General features: G+C 52.6%; 5 protein-coding genes across 5 annotated transcripts; 2 read left to right on the forward strand and 3 right to left on the reverse strand.

Annotated features, from left to right (window-relative positions):
- Positions 1 to 2: 2 nt before the first annotated feature.
- On the reverse strand, positions 3 to 1,341 carry ALTATR162_LOCUS1159 (uncharacterized protein; the record flags this gene model as incomplete). The annotated part of the gene is made up of 3 exons (XM_043308754.1): positions 3 to 283; positions 338 to 869; positions 916 to 1,341. 3 exons carry the CDS (start codon positions 1,339 to 1,341, stop codon positions 3 to 5), a joined length of 1,239 nt encoding a protein of 412 aa, XP_043164689.1.
- A 1,215-nt stretch (positions 1,342 to 2,556) lies between these two features.
- On the forward strand, positions 2,557 to 3,832 carry ALTATR162_LOCUS1160 (uncharacterized protein; the record flags this gene model as incomplete). Its single annotated transcript, XM_043308755.1, has 3 exons — positions 2,557 to 3,332; positions 3,382 to 3,630; positions 3,679 to 3,832. The coding sequence occupies 3 exons, from the start codon at positions 2,557 to 2,559 to the stop codon at positions 3,830 to 3,832; spliced, it is 1,179 nt and encodes a 392-aa protein (XP_043164690.1).
- A 577-nt stretch (positions 3,833 to 4,409) lies between these two features.
- ALTATR162_LOCUS1161 (uncharacterized protein) lies at positions 4,410 to 6,281 on the forward strand (the record flags this gene model as incomplete). The annotated part of the gene is made up of 4 exons (XM_043308756.1): positions 4,410 to 5,059; positions 5,112 to 5,429; positions 5,482 to 5,964; positions 6,011 to 6,281. The coding sequence occupies 4 exons, from the start codon at positions 4,410 to 4,412 to the stop codon at positions 6,279 to 6,281; spliced, it is 1,722 nt and encodes a 573-aa protein (XP_043164691.1).
- A 3,086-nt stretch (positions 6,282 to 9,367) lies between these two features.
- ALTATR162_LOCUS1162 (uncharacterized protein) lies at positions 9,368 to 12,245 on the reverse strand (the record flags this gene model as incomplete). The annotated part of the gene is made up of 5 exons (XM_043308757.1): positions 9,368 to 9,572; positions 9,621 to 9,729; positions 9,776 to 12,002; positions 12,088 to 12,146; positions 12,206 to 12,245. The coding sequence occupies 5 exons, from the start codon at positions 12,243 to 12,245 to the stop codon at positions 9,368 to 9,370; spliced, it is 2,640 nt and encodes an 879-aa protein (XP_043164692.1).
- A 1,030-nt stretch (positions 12,246 to 13,275) lies between these two features.
- ALTATR162_LOCUS1163 (uncharacterized protein) lies at positions 13,276 to 16,705 on the reverse strand (the record flags this gene model as incomplete). Its single annotated transcript, XM_043308758.1, has 4 exons — positions 13,276 to 14,769; positions 15,850 to 16,085; positions 16,144 to 16,606; positions 16,658 to 16,705. The coding sequence occupies 4 exons, from the start codon at positions 16,703 to 16,705 to the stop codon at positions 13,276 to 13,278; spliced, it is 2,241 nt and encodes a 746-aa protein (XP_043164693.1).
- Positions 16,706 to 18,192: the final 1,487 nt, after the last annotated feature.

Genomic DNA, 18,192 nt, shown 5'->3' on the forward strand with positions numbered 1-18,192 from the left:
TACTATAAATGTGAAGCCGAAGCCACAGCCATCACAACCAGAACCAACGCGAACGTAGTACCGTCTAGCCGTGTGGTTCTCGATGCAGCGCTTCTCCTTACCATATCATTCCTAGACTTCATCATCATCGTAGCTTGTTTGTCGACTCTCCCTTGCTGCGCCAACTGAAGCATTTCGTCTCGGCTCGTTGAAAGGATCGTCGTCGAACGCGCACCGGGACAGAAGACCACTTCAAACCCGGCACCAGAGGGGATGATGAAGGTGGAGGTTTGATCGTCAAACGCTGTTGTGGTTATTAGTCTGGCTCCATTCATTACATGCTGGGTCGATCACGTACCAAAGCTGTACGCATCTGGGCAGACTGCCTTTACGTTTTTGGAATACTCGCTCGGCTTACACATACTAGCGGAGTTGTATTCCCCTGTACAGCAATCTTCGGGTCGATTGTTCTTTGCGCATGCGGAGAAGCAAGGATTGAACTGTGGCCTCTGAATGTTGTCGTCAGGATACGGGTATACGCCATCGCCAGGTTTCTCTGGAGGGTTCTGTTGCAAATCCCATGGACACCACTTGGAGATCTTATTCTCGTCCACCTTCTGGTCAAAGGATAGTGGGTACGAGGTGTTCGTGCGTAGGAAGTCGGGGTATTCGGGATAGGGATTGTAGCCCCGCGGAGCTAGGAGCCCGTCTGTGCCCTGGCATGACGGGTTCGTGAGGTTCGGGGGGATGTCGTCGAGTGTGATATTCTCGAGTGGCTGCAGTACGATTGCCATGGGTACATTGTAGCCATCGACAAGCGAGATGTCGTAGTATGTGTGTCCATCTCCGGCGTCTAACGTGAACTCGGCAAGCGAAACAGGTACGTCTCCCTACATCCAAGTCAGCGGTATATCAGCATAGAAAGTAGTAACATACCCCAACTTGACAATTCAAGGCGCCATTGCAGTCGCCAGATGTGCAAGCCTTCCCACGACCCGATTCGGCAGCACTGCCGTCGCTGTTGAAGGTACAATTTGTTCTACCCCACACACGACCCTGCCAGTCCTCTGATACAGTCTGATTCTTTGTCTCCCCAGGTTCAAGCTTGAAGCCGTTCTCGCCAGGCCCTGTGCCAGACTGCGTCGAGATGCCAGGCCAGATGGTCTCAGGACAGCGATTGGTCACCAGCAGGGGGGTAATGTCCAGCTTCCTTCGATTGGCTTTCCAAGGTGCCTTCTGTGCCATGTGGTGAAAAGCGTTGGCCATAGGTAGCGCGCCCAGGCACAGTACAGTGCATAGTTGAGCGATAGACAAGTGGTTTACAGGCCGGGTATGATCCCTGCTGAACCTGAAAGTAGACATGATGGGCTGTGACTGCGCAGGGCGAATGCGCAATCATAGGACAAGTGCTCGTAGTAAGGAATTATTGCTAGGTATAGGATGCGAGGATATAGACCTGCTGAGCGTCGTCGTAAAGGTATGTAGATGTGCTTGAGGTTGTAAGAGTTTCGAAGGTAAGACTGGAAATGGTGGTGAGGTCAAGGGCCAGGGCCCTGCACCATAATCAAGGCACACGCCGAAGCATTGGCTGCTGTTGGTAGCTGTGAAGGAGTCGCGACTTGGTAACGGTCAGTGACGCAATGTCGTGTTCCTGCCCCTGGCAGACAAGGGTTCAGCAAGGCTGACGGACAGCCTCACAGCCTGTCATTGGCGTCCACCCGAGTGCATTCAAAACGGCGGGCCGATGTGGTGGTGGCTTGTTTGATGGTAGACTCATTGAGATATCCTAATAAAATACCCAACATCGATTAGCCAGGTTGTTTGGTGTTGCTGAGATAGGCGGCGTTGTCAGCCATCTTTGCGGCGACGAAGATGTCCTCCGATACTCTATCCCAGGGCAGTTTGAAGATTTTAGTACATGCAGATGAAATGTGTCCTAGTCATGGTAGCCGTGAAGCACATGGACGAATACAAAATTGCATGTGATCCTGGGACGTTGACATGTCACGGCCGCAGTTAGTCGGACAAAACCAAAGGGTGATCCGACTATGGGCACATGAAAGAGCGCTAGAAAGGGCCGTGGCCAATGAGAAAGTACTACGGCAATTGCCAGGCGATGGGAAATTGCATCTCCTTTCCGCAGACTGAGATTTCGTTGTTGCATCTCGGTCTCGGAGGTGGAAGGGCAAAAATGCCGGTCTCGCCACCATTAGCTGCGGGTGGTGAGATCTGCGAGGCGAGCGATCCAGTCTTGGCTCTCCTGACAATTACTGGACTGTTACAAACTGCTACATTGCCCTCTGCACACACCTGCAGATTGTATTGCTTATACTCTGCACATCCTCCCACCCTATACGCTCCTTCCTTACCTCGCACTGGTGTTCCATTACATCCCAGCTTCTTTCCCTGGGTTCCGGATCGTGTCGCCACGCAACCGCAGCTATCCACCACACCGCCGATACCTGCCTTTGAATACACACCGCTACATATAATTACCCAAACCTCACTTGTCTCCATTTTACATACCGCGAAGAACCTACCGCCGCGAACATACACTCCATGTCCACAACCACCACGATGCCCGGTCGCACCCTTCCGACGATTCCGACCGCCGAGGTGCGCAAGCACAACAATGAGAAGTCCTGCTACGTTACCATTGGTACCAAGGTTTACGATGTCACCGACTTCCTTGAAGGCCATCCCGGTGGCCCCGAGTTCATCCTCGAGTACGCGGGCAAGGACGTAGAGGCAATCCTAAAGGACGAGATCTCGCACACACATTCCGACTCGGCCTACGAGATCCTTGAAGAGAGCCTTGTGGGCTTCATGGCTACTGAGCCCGTTCTGAATGGCGCAGTGAAGAGCTCGAACCCTGCAGATATCGTGCCTCTGCCACCTACAGAGGTGGGCACACTAGAGCTCAAGGGCATGTCACAAGACGGCAAGCCGCTGTACGCCGCAACCGGCATGTCGTCTGCGGAAGATTTGTCCAAAGAAACCGACCCGACTCTGGACTACAGGCAGCACAAGTTCCTGGATCTCAACAAGCCGCTTTTGATGCAGGTCTTCTTCGGTGGATTCAGCAAAGACTTTTACCTGGAGCAAGTGCACCGGCCGCGCCACTACAAGGGAGGTGACTCTGCGCCATTGTTTGGTAACTTCTTGGAGCCGCTTAGCAAGACACCATGGTGGATTGTACCAACGCTGTGGTGGCCTTGTGTTGCGGTTGGGACAGCGGTAGCGTTCGGTGGATTATCGTCTGCCATGGAACTGGCTGGATACTGGGCTTTCGGACTGGGTTTCTGGACTATCATTGAATACGTCCTACACAGGTGTTTGTTCCATTTGGATGAGTAAGTCCAGCGTCTCGGCACGTATCAGACGGGTTCTAACAAAAAGTAGTCACCTTCCTGATAACCGCGTCGCCATTACCCTCCACTTTCTTCTTCACGGGATTCACCATTACCTTCCCATGGACAAGTACAGGCTCGTCATGCCACCTACACTCTTCGTTGTCCTTGCAGCACCTTTCTGGAAATTCGCACATGCTGTCATCTTTTGGAACTGGTATGCCGCTTTGGCTGCCTACTGTGGTGGTATCTTCGGATACACCTGCTACGATATGACACACTACTTCCTTCACCACCAGAAGTACGTATATGCATGTATCACTTTGAAGAACCCCGCTAACAATCCAAGGCTTCCTCCTTACTACCAGCAACTGAAGAAGTACCACCTTGCGCATCACTTCGCAGACTACCAGAACGGTTTCGGTGTCACTAGCCGTTTCTGGGACCGCATCTTCGGTACCGAGCTTGAGATGGGACCTTCCAAGGTCATCAAGTCCACCTAAAGTGGCGACGTACCAATAGACTTTTGTTATTAGACACCCACCTGTCACCACGTTGTCAAGATCAACATTGGAAGAAGGCGTTCAGCGGGTCTGCAAGGCCATTTTGGGTCTACACAGCTTTGATGTTTGTAGATATCTTCACGACACACTACCCCATATAATAGTAATGCCAACAACTTTATGATTCCTCAGTCACTGCTCCTCTTCGTGTACTTGGCCGCGCACGTGGATCGCTGCCTGCAGCTTCCCGCTTAGTCACGCCGGACCCTTGCCAAGACTCAGCTTTTCAAGTAACAACGCCTAGGCCTTTTGTCCGCTCTCCACCTCACCCACCTACTAACAATTGAGCGGCATCAACAAAGCTTCAATCAAGCACACATTTGTCGAAGGCAGTTCATTCAAGAGGTCATACGGAAATCGTCCGCAGTGACATCTACTACGTCCGTTCGATATCGCAATTGAAATCAATACTTGAGCCCGTGCTCGCCATCAACAACAACACATCGCCCTTTGCAGTGACATCGCGCATCACTTCCTACCAGCTACACTTATCGAGAGCTAGGAAACCGCCACCGACATGTCTACCCAGGCCGCAGTCGAAGCCCTCCTCGAGGAGACGGCCCGCGAGGTCGAGATGAAGGATGCCGAGCGCACCGCCAGCAGCGAGGTGCGCGACACCGAGAGCCGCCGTGACGATCGCCATTCCGACCGCCGTGACCGTCGCGATAGAAGCCGAGACCGTGGGGACCGTCATCGTGAGTCTAATGGAGACCGGCGTCGAAGCCGCGACAGAGACCACCGCCGGAGAGACGGAAGCCGTCCTCGTTCAAGCAAAGGTGCTGACACAGATGAAGACCGTGATAGGCCCCGCCGCAGCAGCTCGCGCGACCGCCGTGGAGGTCGTGGAGGCCGTGACCGTGGAGGCGACTTCTATAGTGGTGGAGGTCGTCCGCGTTCCCGCTCCCCTCGCGATCGAGGCAACGATAGGTACCGCGACAGGTCCCGCGACCGCCGCCGCAACGGTGGTGAAGAGCGCCGCAACAGCCGTCGCAACGCCACCCCGCCTGAGCCCGAGGTTACCGAAGACGACCGCGACAAGCGCACCATCTTCGTCCAGCAGATCTCTCAGCGCGCTGAGACTCGCCATTTGCGCACTTTCTTCGAGCGCGTTGGCCCTGTCGTCGAAGCTCAGATCGTCAAGGACCGAGTTACCGGCCGCTCCAAGGGGTAAGCACTTACTTCACTCCCACGCAGACCAGTATGCTAACATTCCCTCTAGTGTCGGCTATGTTGAGTTTAAGGATGAAGCGTCTGTTCCTCAAGCATTGGAGCTGACTGGCCAGAAACTCAAGGGTGTTCCCATCATCGCCCAGCTTACTGAAGCAGAGAAGAACCGTGCTGCTCGTCCTTCCGAGGGTGGCGCTGCCCCTGGTGCTAACGGCGCTCCGTTCCACCGTCTTTACGTTGGCAACATTCACTTCAGTGTCACTGAAAAGGATCTCCAGGAGATCTTCGAGCCCTTTGGTGAGCTTGAGCAGGTCATTCTCCAGCGCGATGAGATGAACCCTGGCCGTTCCAAGGGATATGGTTTCGTTCAGTAAGTCATTTCTACGCCCGCTTTGCACGATATGATGGCTAACACATCTTAGGTTCGTTGATCCTTCGCACGCTAAAAATGCTCTCGCAGAGATGAACGGTTTTGAGCTTGCTGGCCGCCAGATCCGCGTTGGTCTCGGTAACGATAAGTTCACACCAGAATCGACCGCCAACCTCCTCCGGACTTTCACACAACAAGCGCAGTCCTACCAAGGTTCCGCTTTCAGTGGTGCTGGTGGCCGTGGCGCCTACGCTGGTGGCTCTGGTGGTGTCTTCGACCGCACCCACAGCAAGGACGACCGTGGCGTTAGCGGTGCCTCTGCTCTTGACGACACCGACGTCGCTGGAGTCAACTACAAGACTTACGACCGCAGCAGGCTCATGGACGCTCTAGCTCGCCGCGACGCCCCCGACTCCAAGCAGGGCAGTCAGTCTGCTATGCCTACACCTACCACTCGCAAACCTACTGCACCCACTCCTGCCACTCCCATGGCTTCCAAGTGCGTCAAGATTGAGAACGTCTTCGATGCTGACGAGTAAGTTGTTCCTTCCTCTTGCGTATATTAGCTAACACTTTATCAGGGAACAGCGCAACTGGGGCGATAACTGGGTCAAGGACCTTGAGGTCGAGATCAAGGCTGAGTGCGACAAGAAGTACGGCAAGGTCGTTCACATTGCAGTTGACGCCAACAGCGAGGGAGACGTCTTCGTCAAGTTTGATTCAGTCTCCGGGGGTGAGAAGGCTCTCCAAGGTCTTAACGGTCGCACGTTCAACAGCCGCACCATCCGCGCCTCGTATGTTGTTGATAAGATCTACAACTCCCTGTGGGATGCTGCTGCGAGCAGGTTCTAAGCGATCGGTACGTCACAACTGTCGCGGGATGTTCGGTAACCACTATTGCCGAGCATACCCAATTACTCATGTGTACAGCAAACCCCATCGGTTCATACAGTTTCTTTACGGCTTGTTCTCTCGGCCAATCTTACGATTCCTACCGCGGCACAATCTTACACCTCTGGTACGTATGCATGGCGTTGACGGTATGATACGGCTTTCTTTCCTTTCTTGTTCTTTTTTGGGTATTGGTCCTTGTGCCGTGCGGGCGAAAGCGTGCACCGTGCAGTGCTTTCAATGGTCGAGGCTGCGCTGTCACGAACACATGAAGGACCAACAAAGGTTCAGAGATACTACGGATGGAGGTCTTGGTGGACACTTGAAGGATAATGTCTGGTTGGATGACGTGCAAGATTGTTTAGGCAAACGACGGGCGAGAGATTGATGGGTTATTGCTTGCTTCGGTATGTCTGTGAAGGAACACGGCCTTGTTCAGATCTTACGCTGGTCTCATAGGTTCCTCACAGACCGTCGCACATCAACGGCATTGCGACTATGGCATTGACCAGGAAATGGAGGACTCATGGCTGCTAATAGCACATAGGACCAGCTCGTCTCTTCCTTTTTCTGGATGACTTGTCTGTCAATAATCATGTGTTTTAGATACTCTTGGACCGCTCCCTTACCCTGGCGTTGATGTGGAGAGTTCAGGATACATTTTGGGGTGATTCGGCTGTGGTTTGACCCTTCTCCGCTGCTGACCTGTTTTGTTGCCTGACGTCGTGATAGGATTCGATTGCATCATTCCCTTGTGGCTAACTAGGATCATCGAATCGCCGCCCGTCCCTTCCAAGTACGACTACTAGGTCGTGACCAGCTACCTTTCTTGATATGAGGTAGTGTAAGACGTACATCTGTTCACAGTCAGATTCGGTACATGACGTTCCAGCCAATACCGCTACCAAACATATGATGCGACTCAGGAAGTGAGAACTTGGTCATCATCTACCACATCATGCTTCCCTGGGTTCCACTCAAACACCCTTATTGCTCACACGCCTGAGCGTCGTGTCATGTCGACGTACTTGCATGACATCATGCCGTTAGTGGTTCAAAGATTTGCTCTTGTATTCCTCGCGAAAGCAAGGAAGAAGAGAGTCAACCTCTCGATAAAGGCGACCAGTATGCAAGGTCTGCTCTAGTAAGCTATCAGCATGCACCAGTAGGTCATGAGTGTCGGATTGTTGTTGTACGAAGTTGAACAAGTAAGGCCATTCTTGCGTAGTGGTGTAGTAACCCACTCTCCATACCCATGACCTAGCAGTGACCATCTAAAGTTTTGAAAGTCCATCCATAAGAGCAACTACAATATCATCCTGGTCAACTGCAATTTTTTGCATTCATAAGCCGATCCGCTAGGTCCTCTAATTCTACACCTTCGACTCCGATCGCATCTCGGTCCGTTCCCTCTACTACGCCCTCGTCACCTGCACCTTGGTCACGCACAACCGTCTGCATTTCCATCTCCATTCCTTCTCCACCATCTTCATCTACTGCTCCACCTCTCAGCATCCAGACCCTATAGTCTCCATCTTTCCTCCGCCCCCATCCTAACAACTTGAACCCTTGTAGAAACTTGATCCGAAAAGCTCCTATAAATCCCTCAACAAACCCTACCTCCCCTCTCCACAGCCTCCAGGACGGCGTCGTATGTCCAAATCTGCACATTCGTTCCTACATCATCTGTCAGCTTTCCTCCATTCATCTTGTTCCTGCGATGCTCTTCCGAGTACCGCGTGTATTGGCTGCGGATCTGATCTTCAACGCACAAGGGGCATATGAAGGCGTAGACAAACACACCTTCCCGCTGCTTGAGCCAAGACTGCAAAAGCGTTGTAAAATCTTCGCAGTGGTTTTTCGGCGGCGCCGGCTTGATCAGAGAAATCGTTGGTTTACCTTGATTTGCTGATTGGTCGCTTCGTTAGTTGGAGTGGAAGATCTTGGTAGTGGTGGTTGAGTGAAAAGTGTTAGTAGTGACTTGTATTGTAGAGCGACAATGGGGAAAGAGAGTCATGGGTGCAAGTGGCTTCTTTGCTACCCACTCAAAAGAAAGTGATGAAAGTGCAGGTCCTGCAGACTCTGTCTTGACCCGATTGCACTTGGTTTGAGCGCAGATCCTGAGGAGTAATACAGTATCACGATACGCCTAACATGACCATCACGACCAACCTCACCAAGCCTCAGATATCAAGTCTATACAGCAATAATCATTACAACTATAAACCCAGCATATATCCACAAAACCACTTAAAACCACTTGAAGGTCAAAATGGTATAAACGCCTATTCCCAATGGTGAAGAAAAGGAACCACCGAAAGTGGGTGTACAAAAAAAAAAGGATGGAAAAGGATCTATTCTCCTGGCTAGTAGCTATACGCTCTGCCTTACAAGACTTTTTGGTGCTACATGATTGGGTTGGAGAGGGTGCTATGCGATTCGGGTTCGACGGTCATTTGGGGGGATGCGCATGGGTGATAGGGTCGGATTGGATGGGGTGCCGCGGTGTCGGGATACTGTGGGCTGGATGTCTCTTGTGTGTTACAGCTTTAGGAAGTGCCAGGTGACCACAGACGCGTGAAATCGTATCCATGACTGGACGGTAGCTCTCCATACCATCAAGCCGTTCCCAATACCTGGAACCTGTGACATCATCGTGTTGCGGCAAGCCGATTTCGTCTTCTCCAACAATGCGTGACAAAACTGACGATGTTGCTTTGTGAAGAATACTCGGGCGACTGCGAGGGATGCAGACCGATGATTCCATGGAAGCGACGTTCCGTGCGCGACGACATTCTTCGAACGGATAGGCTCCGAGTTGTGCTTCGAGGTGCTGGGATACGCGAAAGGGAGCTAAGACCTACAGTTTAGCCACATGCTAGACAGTACCTCCACACGGGAAGTCATCCAACATAATGACCAAAACATAGGTCAAGCAGTGCTGGGAAGGAAGGGGTATCAAGACACTCAGGCCATTACGCCTTGGTTGCCGCCTGAGGAAGGGACGTCAGTGGGCTAAAATATATATAATGGGGATGTCGACTCTACTAGAGAGGAGCAGGACGGAGGTAGGGGTTGTTGCCGAGCGACGTACCGACTTGACGCTTGATCTGTTCACGTGCCCATCGAGCAGTGTCTCGTGTTCGGCCGCTGAAGTCTGCGTTTGCGCGTGTCTCCCTCGCCATCGCGGTGAGGAAATCATGGCGGAAGTACTCCCTGAAGTCACCAGCTGGGAAAGCATCGGCAAGGTCGCTGGATTGTGTTAGTGGGATATATCAAAGGCTAGACGTCTGTACTCACCCGATAACACCACACGAAGATCGTAGAAGAGCTTCAGTACGGTTGCTATCCGCTTGGATGGTACGGAGAAGTTCGAAGATTGAGTCCAAGTAAGGAACGATGAGTTGAGCTGCAGTCATTAGCATGTCGTCGACATGAAAAGTTATCACACTTACTCTTGTTGCTGCTCTTCATGGCAACAATGCATCCATCCCATGCGTCCATGATACCCTCCCGAAGAGAAGTAATGTAGTCAATCATTTCGTAGTTACCCTCGGTGGTCAATGTGACTTGGCCAGCTTGTTGGAGCACTTGGGCAACAACAGCCAGATATGTCTCGAACGCACCGTGGATAGCATGTGCGATATCACCGAAGCACTGAAGAATAGCTGGCTTAAGCTGGTTACCGAGTTGAGGGCTGCGGAGGTTGTGGAGAAGAGAGTTCATGAATGCATCACAGAAGGGTTGAACGTTCTCGCCCAGGGATCGGGTGATATCAGATACCAGTCCTATGGCCATGGAGCAGAGAGCGGGCTCTTCCTGGTTGTTGAGGGCGTTGTACAGGAACGGAGAGAAAGCCTCCATGTACTTCTGGAAATCCTCCTCCAGAGCAGTCGCGATCGAACCAATGGCGGCGAACACGGTGTCAGGGACACTAGACTTCGGGGGTAGAGATGATAGAAGACTGAGTAGCGCCTGCATAATGCGGTCGGACTGGGGCCTAATGTCACTCTCCATTCGCTGGATGATGGCCATGATGACACTGGCCAAGCTGGTCTGCATCTCTTCGAGAGTTAGCTTGTCCTCAACATTAACGACCTGAGATTGGAGTGCCATAGACTTCTCCAGACGCTCCAGAATGACGTTGGAGAGTTCGTTGACCAGAGGAACACTGTCGCCGGCGGCGTTGTTGACAAAGGAGTTGAGGACTTCGTATGCTGCTGTGCGGAGGGTGTTATCAGCATCAGCACGCTCGGTGACCTGCAAAAGGCTCTGCACGCTCTGGGCGAAGTGAGGCGACAATGGGTTAGTTTGGCATCCGGGCTCTCCTGCGAACCTGTCGGCCAAGTTCATCAACGACCAGCAGCAGGATGCAGCCATCTTGGGGTTGCTGGCTAGACCGTTGAATAGAGCTCCTATTAGAGGAGGCAGATGCTGCTGTGCGTCGAGCGCGCTAGGAACAGCCTCGCAGATGCGGCCCAAAGCGTAAGCGGCGGAGTCCTTAACGTGGATGTTCTGGTCGTCCATCATTCCGATTAAGGTGGGCAGAGCTTGCTTGACAATCGGGTCTAGCACCGACTCCTCGGGACCCTCCATGATGGCACCGAAGGCGGAAACGGACGCATCCCGGTAGTGCCAGTCTTCCGAGCGAATGTACTTCTCGATGAAGGCAAGGACTGGCGGCATAACACCGCTGCCGACGCATTGTGCCCAGAGCTGTAGGCATTGGTATGCTGCGCGGGAGGTGTTGTATTCGTTGTCGTCGGCATCCTCATCTTGCTTGGCAAGAAGCTCGAGCAGCACCGGAACGACCTCCTGTGTGGCAACTCGTGCAAAGTTGAAGTACTCCCTGAGCTCGGTGGAGCCCTCGGCTTGAGCCTGTGTGTTGTCATCCTCGATGGCGATTTCCTCCTCGCAAACGGTGCACCAGAACTCAACAGCAAGCTTGGCAACATCTTCTTCCTCGCTCTTCATGCCTTGAATGGTGAGGCCGAATAGCGCCTTCTCCATGTAAAAGCGCATCTTGTCGTAGTAGAGACCCATGATGCGGTTGAGACATCCATACGAACCCTGCTGAATGCGGCTGTCATCCGCTTGTGTGGCCTCGCAGATGACTTGCATAATGTAGTTGCGCTCGCCTTCATTGTCAAAGTTGGAGCGCACAAACTCGATCGAGTCGCTGAGGGCGTTGATGGCTGCGACACGGACGTCGTTGTTGGCCTCCTCCTTGCGGGCACCTTGAACAACAGCCGTCAGAATAGCGTTGGAGTGATGTGCTAGTGCATCCCTCAGCTCTACGTCGTCTGTGTCACAAACAAAACCAATTGTGGTAAGCGAAGATTGCTTTTGGGCGTCGGTGCCCTGACCGACACTCTCAACGAGCGTGGTCATCAGCTCCGGCCATTGATTGCGGGGTATCTCGATCGCGGCGACGGAGGCAATGAACTGTGCGGCAGCAGAGCCTACATTCTTGTTTGGTGTGGCCAGAGTACGCAGAGCCATGTCCTTGACTTGCTGCTTGATCTGGGTATCGAGGTTGAGCCATCGTTCCTGGACCTGACGTAACCGGGCATACTCGCGAGCGGTGAAAGCGTTCTTCAGGGCCAGGGCGGCGGCCTGTCGGATCTGGGGAGCGGCTTCTTCATTTGCGAGTTCGCCGCCGAGGACGGTGAGGTATTGAGGCTGGTAAGAGAGGCGTTAGCGGATGTGTTTTGGGTATGTCTCGGGAAGCACATGCAGCCTTCTGACTGCGGGGGGGGGGACTTACAAAGTTAGAGTCGGCTGCCTGGATGAGCTGCTGCTCGGCGCTGTTACGGATGCTAGCGTCTGCAGGAAGAGTCAGTCGGGCTTCTAGAAAAGTGCGGGTCGCAGTGAAGGCAGCATACCAGCAGCATAGGTCCCCTCCAACACCTGGTTGATATCCATAATTGCTGAAGGGTGCTTCAAAGACTCAAGGCGGGGTATCTAGCGGTGGGAAGAATTAAAGAGCCGCGGTGGCGGGAGAAGCAGAAGGTGTTGCGGCAGGAAGGTAGAGAGAGAGTGTACAAGTTGCGGTGGGCGGTCGTCGTAGGGAGGGAATTTGAAGCGAAAGAAGGTCGAGCGTAGACAGGCCTAGTTCACGTGTTGTTTTCCTCCTAAAGGGTCTGCCCCACTAACAGAGCGGACTTTGGTGACGGGTGTAAGAGAGGCCGGTCAAAGAGCAGTAAGCAAGACAGCAAACAGACACAATGTTTGATATTGAGACGTCGTTGTGTCTTTGGAGGTGAGACTGGGCAGAAATTTATTCTTCCAGCTGCTTCAGGCACCATCGACGAGTTCGCCGGCAACTTGGAGGAAAGAGCGCCCGCCTGGCAACGGCGCATTGGCTCGCTTGCGCATCGTGCCTTCCCCCCCAGATTCAAGCTCGCCCTCCCGCATGCAGCCCTGTGGAAGCCATGACACTGGAACGAGGGTCCTACCATCCTGCACTGACATTGCATAGAGTTATGACACCCACCCTCGTTGTGCATTACCCTCAAGTCGTCGATTTGGCTATGTTGTCGACTCGTCTTGTAGCCAAGCCATCACCTGCAGTCTGTCAATCACCTCTAGGCTATTGGACAATACGCGCGCATCATCATGACGAATGAGCATCGGTGCATCCTCTAGTACATGAACATTGTCATCGCGGCAGCCTACATGACCGGATGTGTTTGAGGAAATGGTAGCCATGACGAAAACCTGCAGTTGAGCCCTAGATCAAACATGACATTACCCAGGCAGGCATGCGAGCTATTAGGTCAAGTTTGGAAGAAGGATCAACTCAAGTTTAGATCAGTCTGGGCGGAGACATGGATTCTGGAAGGCATAGAGAAATCGATATAGTAGTAGTTACTATGTACAATGCAATGCAGTCCGACCGCTACGGACTCAATCAACACCAGTAATGCAAAGTCATATCGCAAAAAGGAAACACCTACATCCTACCCGAAGCCCTTGGGTTCTCCGCCTCCTGCTTCCTCCAATCCCTCATCTCCTTCGTGCCTAAGCTGCCCAATCCACCCTCGCCCCTCCTTTCCCATCCCCCTAATCGAACAACAAGACCGGTCGCGTTGTCTGCGCCTTCGCTGCCAGTCGAAGTCTCAGTAGCAAAACTAACCACATCCCTCGCAGCTTGTTCCGGCGTCTTGGCCTCCTTGACAATATCCACAATCTCCTGGTCAGAAAGATGGCCAGACACGCCATCTGAACACAAGACAAGGAACGAGTATTCCGCGGGCGAGAGTTCTATCCTACGGATCTCAGGCTCGGCGGATACGCCGACGCGTTTGTGTGCCATGTCGCCAAAGGAACGCGTGTTTGCGAGGCCGGACATGCGTTCTTCGCCGAAGGAGTCGGTTACGAATGAGGCAGCGAAACGGCGGAGACGGGTGGCTTCTTCGGGGAGCGAAGGGTGGTGGTTGGATGTTAGGGGGACAGCCTGACCTGTCGCAGTGTTGCAGAGTAGGATTCTGGTATCTCCAACATGGGCGGTAATGAGGGATGATGGGGAGGAAGGGTGCCAGAAGGGTGATGGTGTGGGTGTAGAAATGAGAGCTACACTACATGTGCTGCCTCCTTTGAAGCGGTTCGTGCCACCAATGTTTTTGGTAGTTGTGCGTGAGGGTTGGCCTAGGATATCATCGTCGTTGAGAGCCTTATCCGCACGAACAGGATCTTCTTCCTTCTTGCCAACCTGGGCTGCTACAAAATCATAGTCGGCTTTGAGGAAAGCATATTCTAGCACAGTCTCGATCCCAATGCCTTCTTTGACGTCGTCGGCTATTGCTGGAGTGCTCGTGTGACGCTTTTCAATGACTTCTTTTTCAGCTGCATGGCCGCGTCCGCCTGCGGACGTGGAAAAGTACTCGGGCTTGAAGCGTCTGAAGTATCCGCCCACAAGTTCCTTCCATTGTTTGACCAACTGCTGCTCCAGCTCCTCGGCTTTCCGCACGCTGTCCGACTGCCGCACTGGTGGAACGCCCTCGATTGGCCCATTCATAGACTTGGAGCCGGCGGTCGGCAGCTGGTCTTTACTTCCAGGTTGTGGCGGCTTCATGGCCTTTGTGCCAGGTGGCGTATGTGTCTCGATAGCGTCTAGACTCTCCTTGTCCCTCTGCCTTCGGTCGCCAGAAGCTGCCTCACCCTTGGCTTTTGGAGAACCAGACTGCATCTCTGTTCTTTCCCGCGCGAGACTGCTCTTGAGCTCGAATTGCTTGGTCGCCTTTTCCAGGTAGTCGTGCAGCTGCTCCCTCAAGAAGCCAGAACACTCGGCGCCACCATGTCCATCAAAGACGCCAAAATAAAAGACCTGAGGATCTCCACTGGCACCTACATCTGGTGTGACCTCGTTGTTGTCCGCGCCCTGTCCCTTTCTACTCAGAGACATGGGTCGCCGCCGTGCGAATGCGGGGAGATCGATGGTACCCGCCTGGAAAGCATCTTCGTTATATGGCCGCGTTCCTCGCGACAGTGAGACTCCAAAATGGTGTTTGGCGCTCTTCAATGGTATGCGTACGACGGTCATCTCGCGCGACGTGCCCACGACGGCAGCCGGCGACCGACCCGACTTATCAGCATTGTACGGCGTGCTTTTGTCGCGCGGAAGCTTATGATGCAGCGCAGGTTGCCTAACTCGCGAGTCGGGATGCAGCGATGTCGAAGGTATGTGTGTTATGAAGTATTCGTGGAAGCAGCGCCGCTGGCGGGGAAGGTGCGTCGTCGTCGAGGGGAGCTTGGAGGCGTGCGCGCAGATGCAAGCAACCCGAGGCCTTATTGCGCCTCTCTGAAGGTGGAGGTTCGGTTTCCACATGTCGTCTCTTGCTGCGAAGGACGCATGGCGCGGATAAGGAGGTAGTTATGTCATGGTTGGTGACCTTGGGATAACCAATTCCAAGCTCCAAACTCGCCATGTTCCGCTGTGCCTGGGGCCGTCCTCCCGCGTTTGGCCTTTTCGGGACGTCATCCGTTAAGCCTAGCTCCACCAAATCATCACTCCACCGAGGTAAATCGTAGATCGCGGTAGCACTCGTGCGATGCTCAGGATTACTTGTCAACTTGAGAGTCATGGCATATTACAAGTCGGGACTTTCTACTGCATACCGTGGGATGGCGACAGGAACACCACCAGAGCATGACAGCAAAGCTACGACGAAGTGCAACACGACACCGCATCGCAGATCATAACGTGGATTGGGGATTACGGAGTAGAATAAGTATTTGTACTGCATTTTCAGGTCTTCGATACACCATCATGATGAGACTTTTAACGTTGGTGATAAGTTGAAGTCCTCCTGGGCCCTCCATTTCCACTTTGATCGCATCATACACTCATATCGTATATACACACACTTAAATACAAGCACATGTACATGCATCACATCATACCATCCTGCCTCGCTCTCGTTGTTGACGGAGGAACAGGGCTCATTCTCCCTTTCACCACAATCATCCTCTGCACATCCGCCGTCGCAACGATTGTCGGACTCCATGGATCGAGATCATCACTCACTCGATAAAGGCTATGTTTCTTGTTCTTCATGGCCTGGGCAACAGAGTCTTGACTCGTCAGCGCAATAGAGTCATCGGATTGTTGTGACCCTTTCCGTGAGTGCGAGTAATGAGACGCTTTTGATCGAACGTCTGAAGCGATCTGACGGAAGAGCGGGCGAAGGATGGCGATTGAAGCTGCGACTATGCCAGTACCTGGTTCAGCCGTTGCCCATATTGTTGCTTTTACTGCTTCGGCTGGATGAACTGTCAGGACATGCAACTGCTGAGCTCTTGTAGGTGTGAATAGACTTACTACTTAGACCGCCCGCGTGTAGACCCAGTCCTTTCAGGTAAACCATTCTGAAGATCGAGCTCACACTTCCCACTGCACCTAGCGCCATGACGATACTGACGCTAATCTTACTCCTTCGGTCGAGGTCGCTGTCCAGTAGGACAGTGATTGGTATCAGTACAAACGTCCAATCAGCAATGACGTTGATAACGCCGTAGAGGTAGCCCGAGGTAAGAAGTAGAGCGGATGGAAGACAGTTGGGTGAAGACGGTAATAACAGACTATCGGCAAGGCGTGTTGGGTCGCCACATTGGAACAGCGCGATGAAGACGTAGTAGAATCCGTATGTCGCACTGATCGCGAGTATGACGTGGAATACGAGCTTTTGCCATTTCTTGGTGAGGACTCTCAGGAAGAAGAGACCGAGGGAGACCTTGAGGAAGGTTGTTGTGAGGATGTAGAAGACTTCGGATAATTGAATAAACTGTTAGGTTGTCAGCATTGTGGTCGAAGTATGAGATCAGCAGGTGCGTACAATTAAAGTTACGTGGATAGCCTCTTCGCTGAAGAGTTTTCGATCCATACTCCGAAAGGTGATTGCGAGTATGAATGCGCAATAGCAAGTAAACAGCATAAGCGTGGCCGCCATGGCGGCGTCATCCCAACCTGGAGATCTCGTGATGCGATACCGCACCCATAACCGCAAACCGACCGTGACGTAGCTGAGAATAAGAAGGGTAATTATGAGGTAGAATGTAATCGAACCAAGGAGCACCAGCTCCTGAAGCTTTGAGCTTGCCATCATCTAGAAGAGAATAAACATTGAAGTAGAGGAGTAAGGTCCGAGAGGGGAGAAATGACCAACCACACACTGGCGGAGAATCGACAATCGAGAGAAGCAGCACGACGGGAAAGGGTCCAAAGTGCAGGTAGAGGTAGCCGTGGCATTATGAACGCATGGCTTTGTACATGATAGTCCCGGTAGGAAACATCCCGAATGCACACGTTGCATGATGGTGAGGGATCGGGTGTATAGTATGGATCAAGAACTTTGTTATCTTGCGAGTGAGCAGCGATTGGCTATGGATGGTTGCGGCAACCTGAATGGTTTGCGATTTACCTGGATATCGTAGGAGAAGTATCCCAGACGTTTGGCATCTACCGATGTAACCCAGGCGGGTCATTTCCCCCATGTCCCACCACAGTGTTCTCAGAACTTCGTCGAATGTTTGATGCGTGGATGCCCCTGTCATCGAGATACCTCAAGCGGAAGTGCCGATCTTTGAAACGCGATGCCTAGGACTGGCTGTTAAGAATCAGGAGAGTAGATACACTGGAAATGATAGTGTCGAAGGCTAAGGTATGAATAGAAAGCGTGGGGAAGTTTGAGGCTGTATGAGATCGGAGTTTGAATCTGCCAATGAGAAGTCAAGCCTCGCCAACATTGAAACTGCAATCTCGAGCAGTTTAGGAAGCAGCACGCTATTCACACCTTGTTGGGCTGTTTCTACCGGAAACATGTGTTTTAGCGTTCATCTCGCCTTGCCACCTTTCAACCGCTTAGATATGCCGCAAAGGGCATATTTTGATGTTCTAGAATCGACGAACCACGAACGTCTTCTCTTGACAGCATCTCAATCTGTCCTCTAGATGCGGTAGATTAACACTCTTCGAGAGTGATTATGTTTGACTAAACAGTCCGTGTTTGACCATGGAACGTGAGGCGTGTTTCGCGTGGGGCTAATGCAGATGGGAACATCCCCAAACAATACACGTGCAGGTGCGGCGCGCGTGTTTGATCGCCCCAACAACGGGAAAGAACCAGACATGCGGATTCCTAAGGCGAAGATTACTCGTAAGGCAAACGGTCGTAGAAGCCACAAGTGTCAGGTCGGGAAGGCCCGTGTGGTTGGAGATGGTCCGGCCTTTCGGCGACTTAGATACTCCGATCCTAGCGCCCTGGCAAAAGTTTCGTTCTTTGTCTTCGAGCTGCGCGTCTTGACTTTTCCACCAGCAGCTAAAAGCGCAGCGCGTACTCCGCCAGTGCCTTTGATAAAGGTTCTTAGCTGT

Source organism: Alternaria atra, assembly GCF_907166805.1.
Source record: "Alternaria atra isolate CS162 genome assembly, contig: 21, whole genome shotgun sequence".
Classification (NCBI taxonomy): domain Eukaryota; kingdom Fungi; phylum Ascomycota; class Dothideomycetes; order Pleosporales; family Pleosporaceae; genus Alternaria; species Alternaria atra.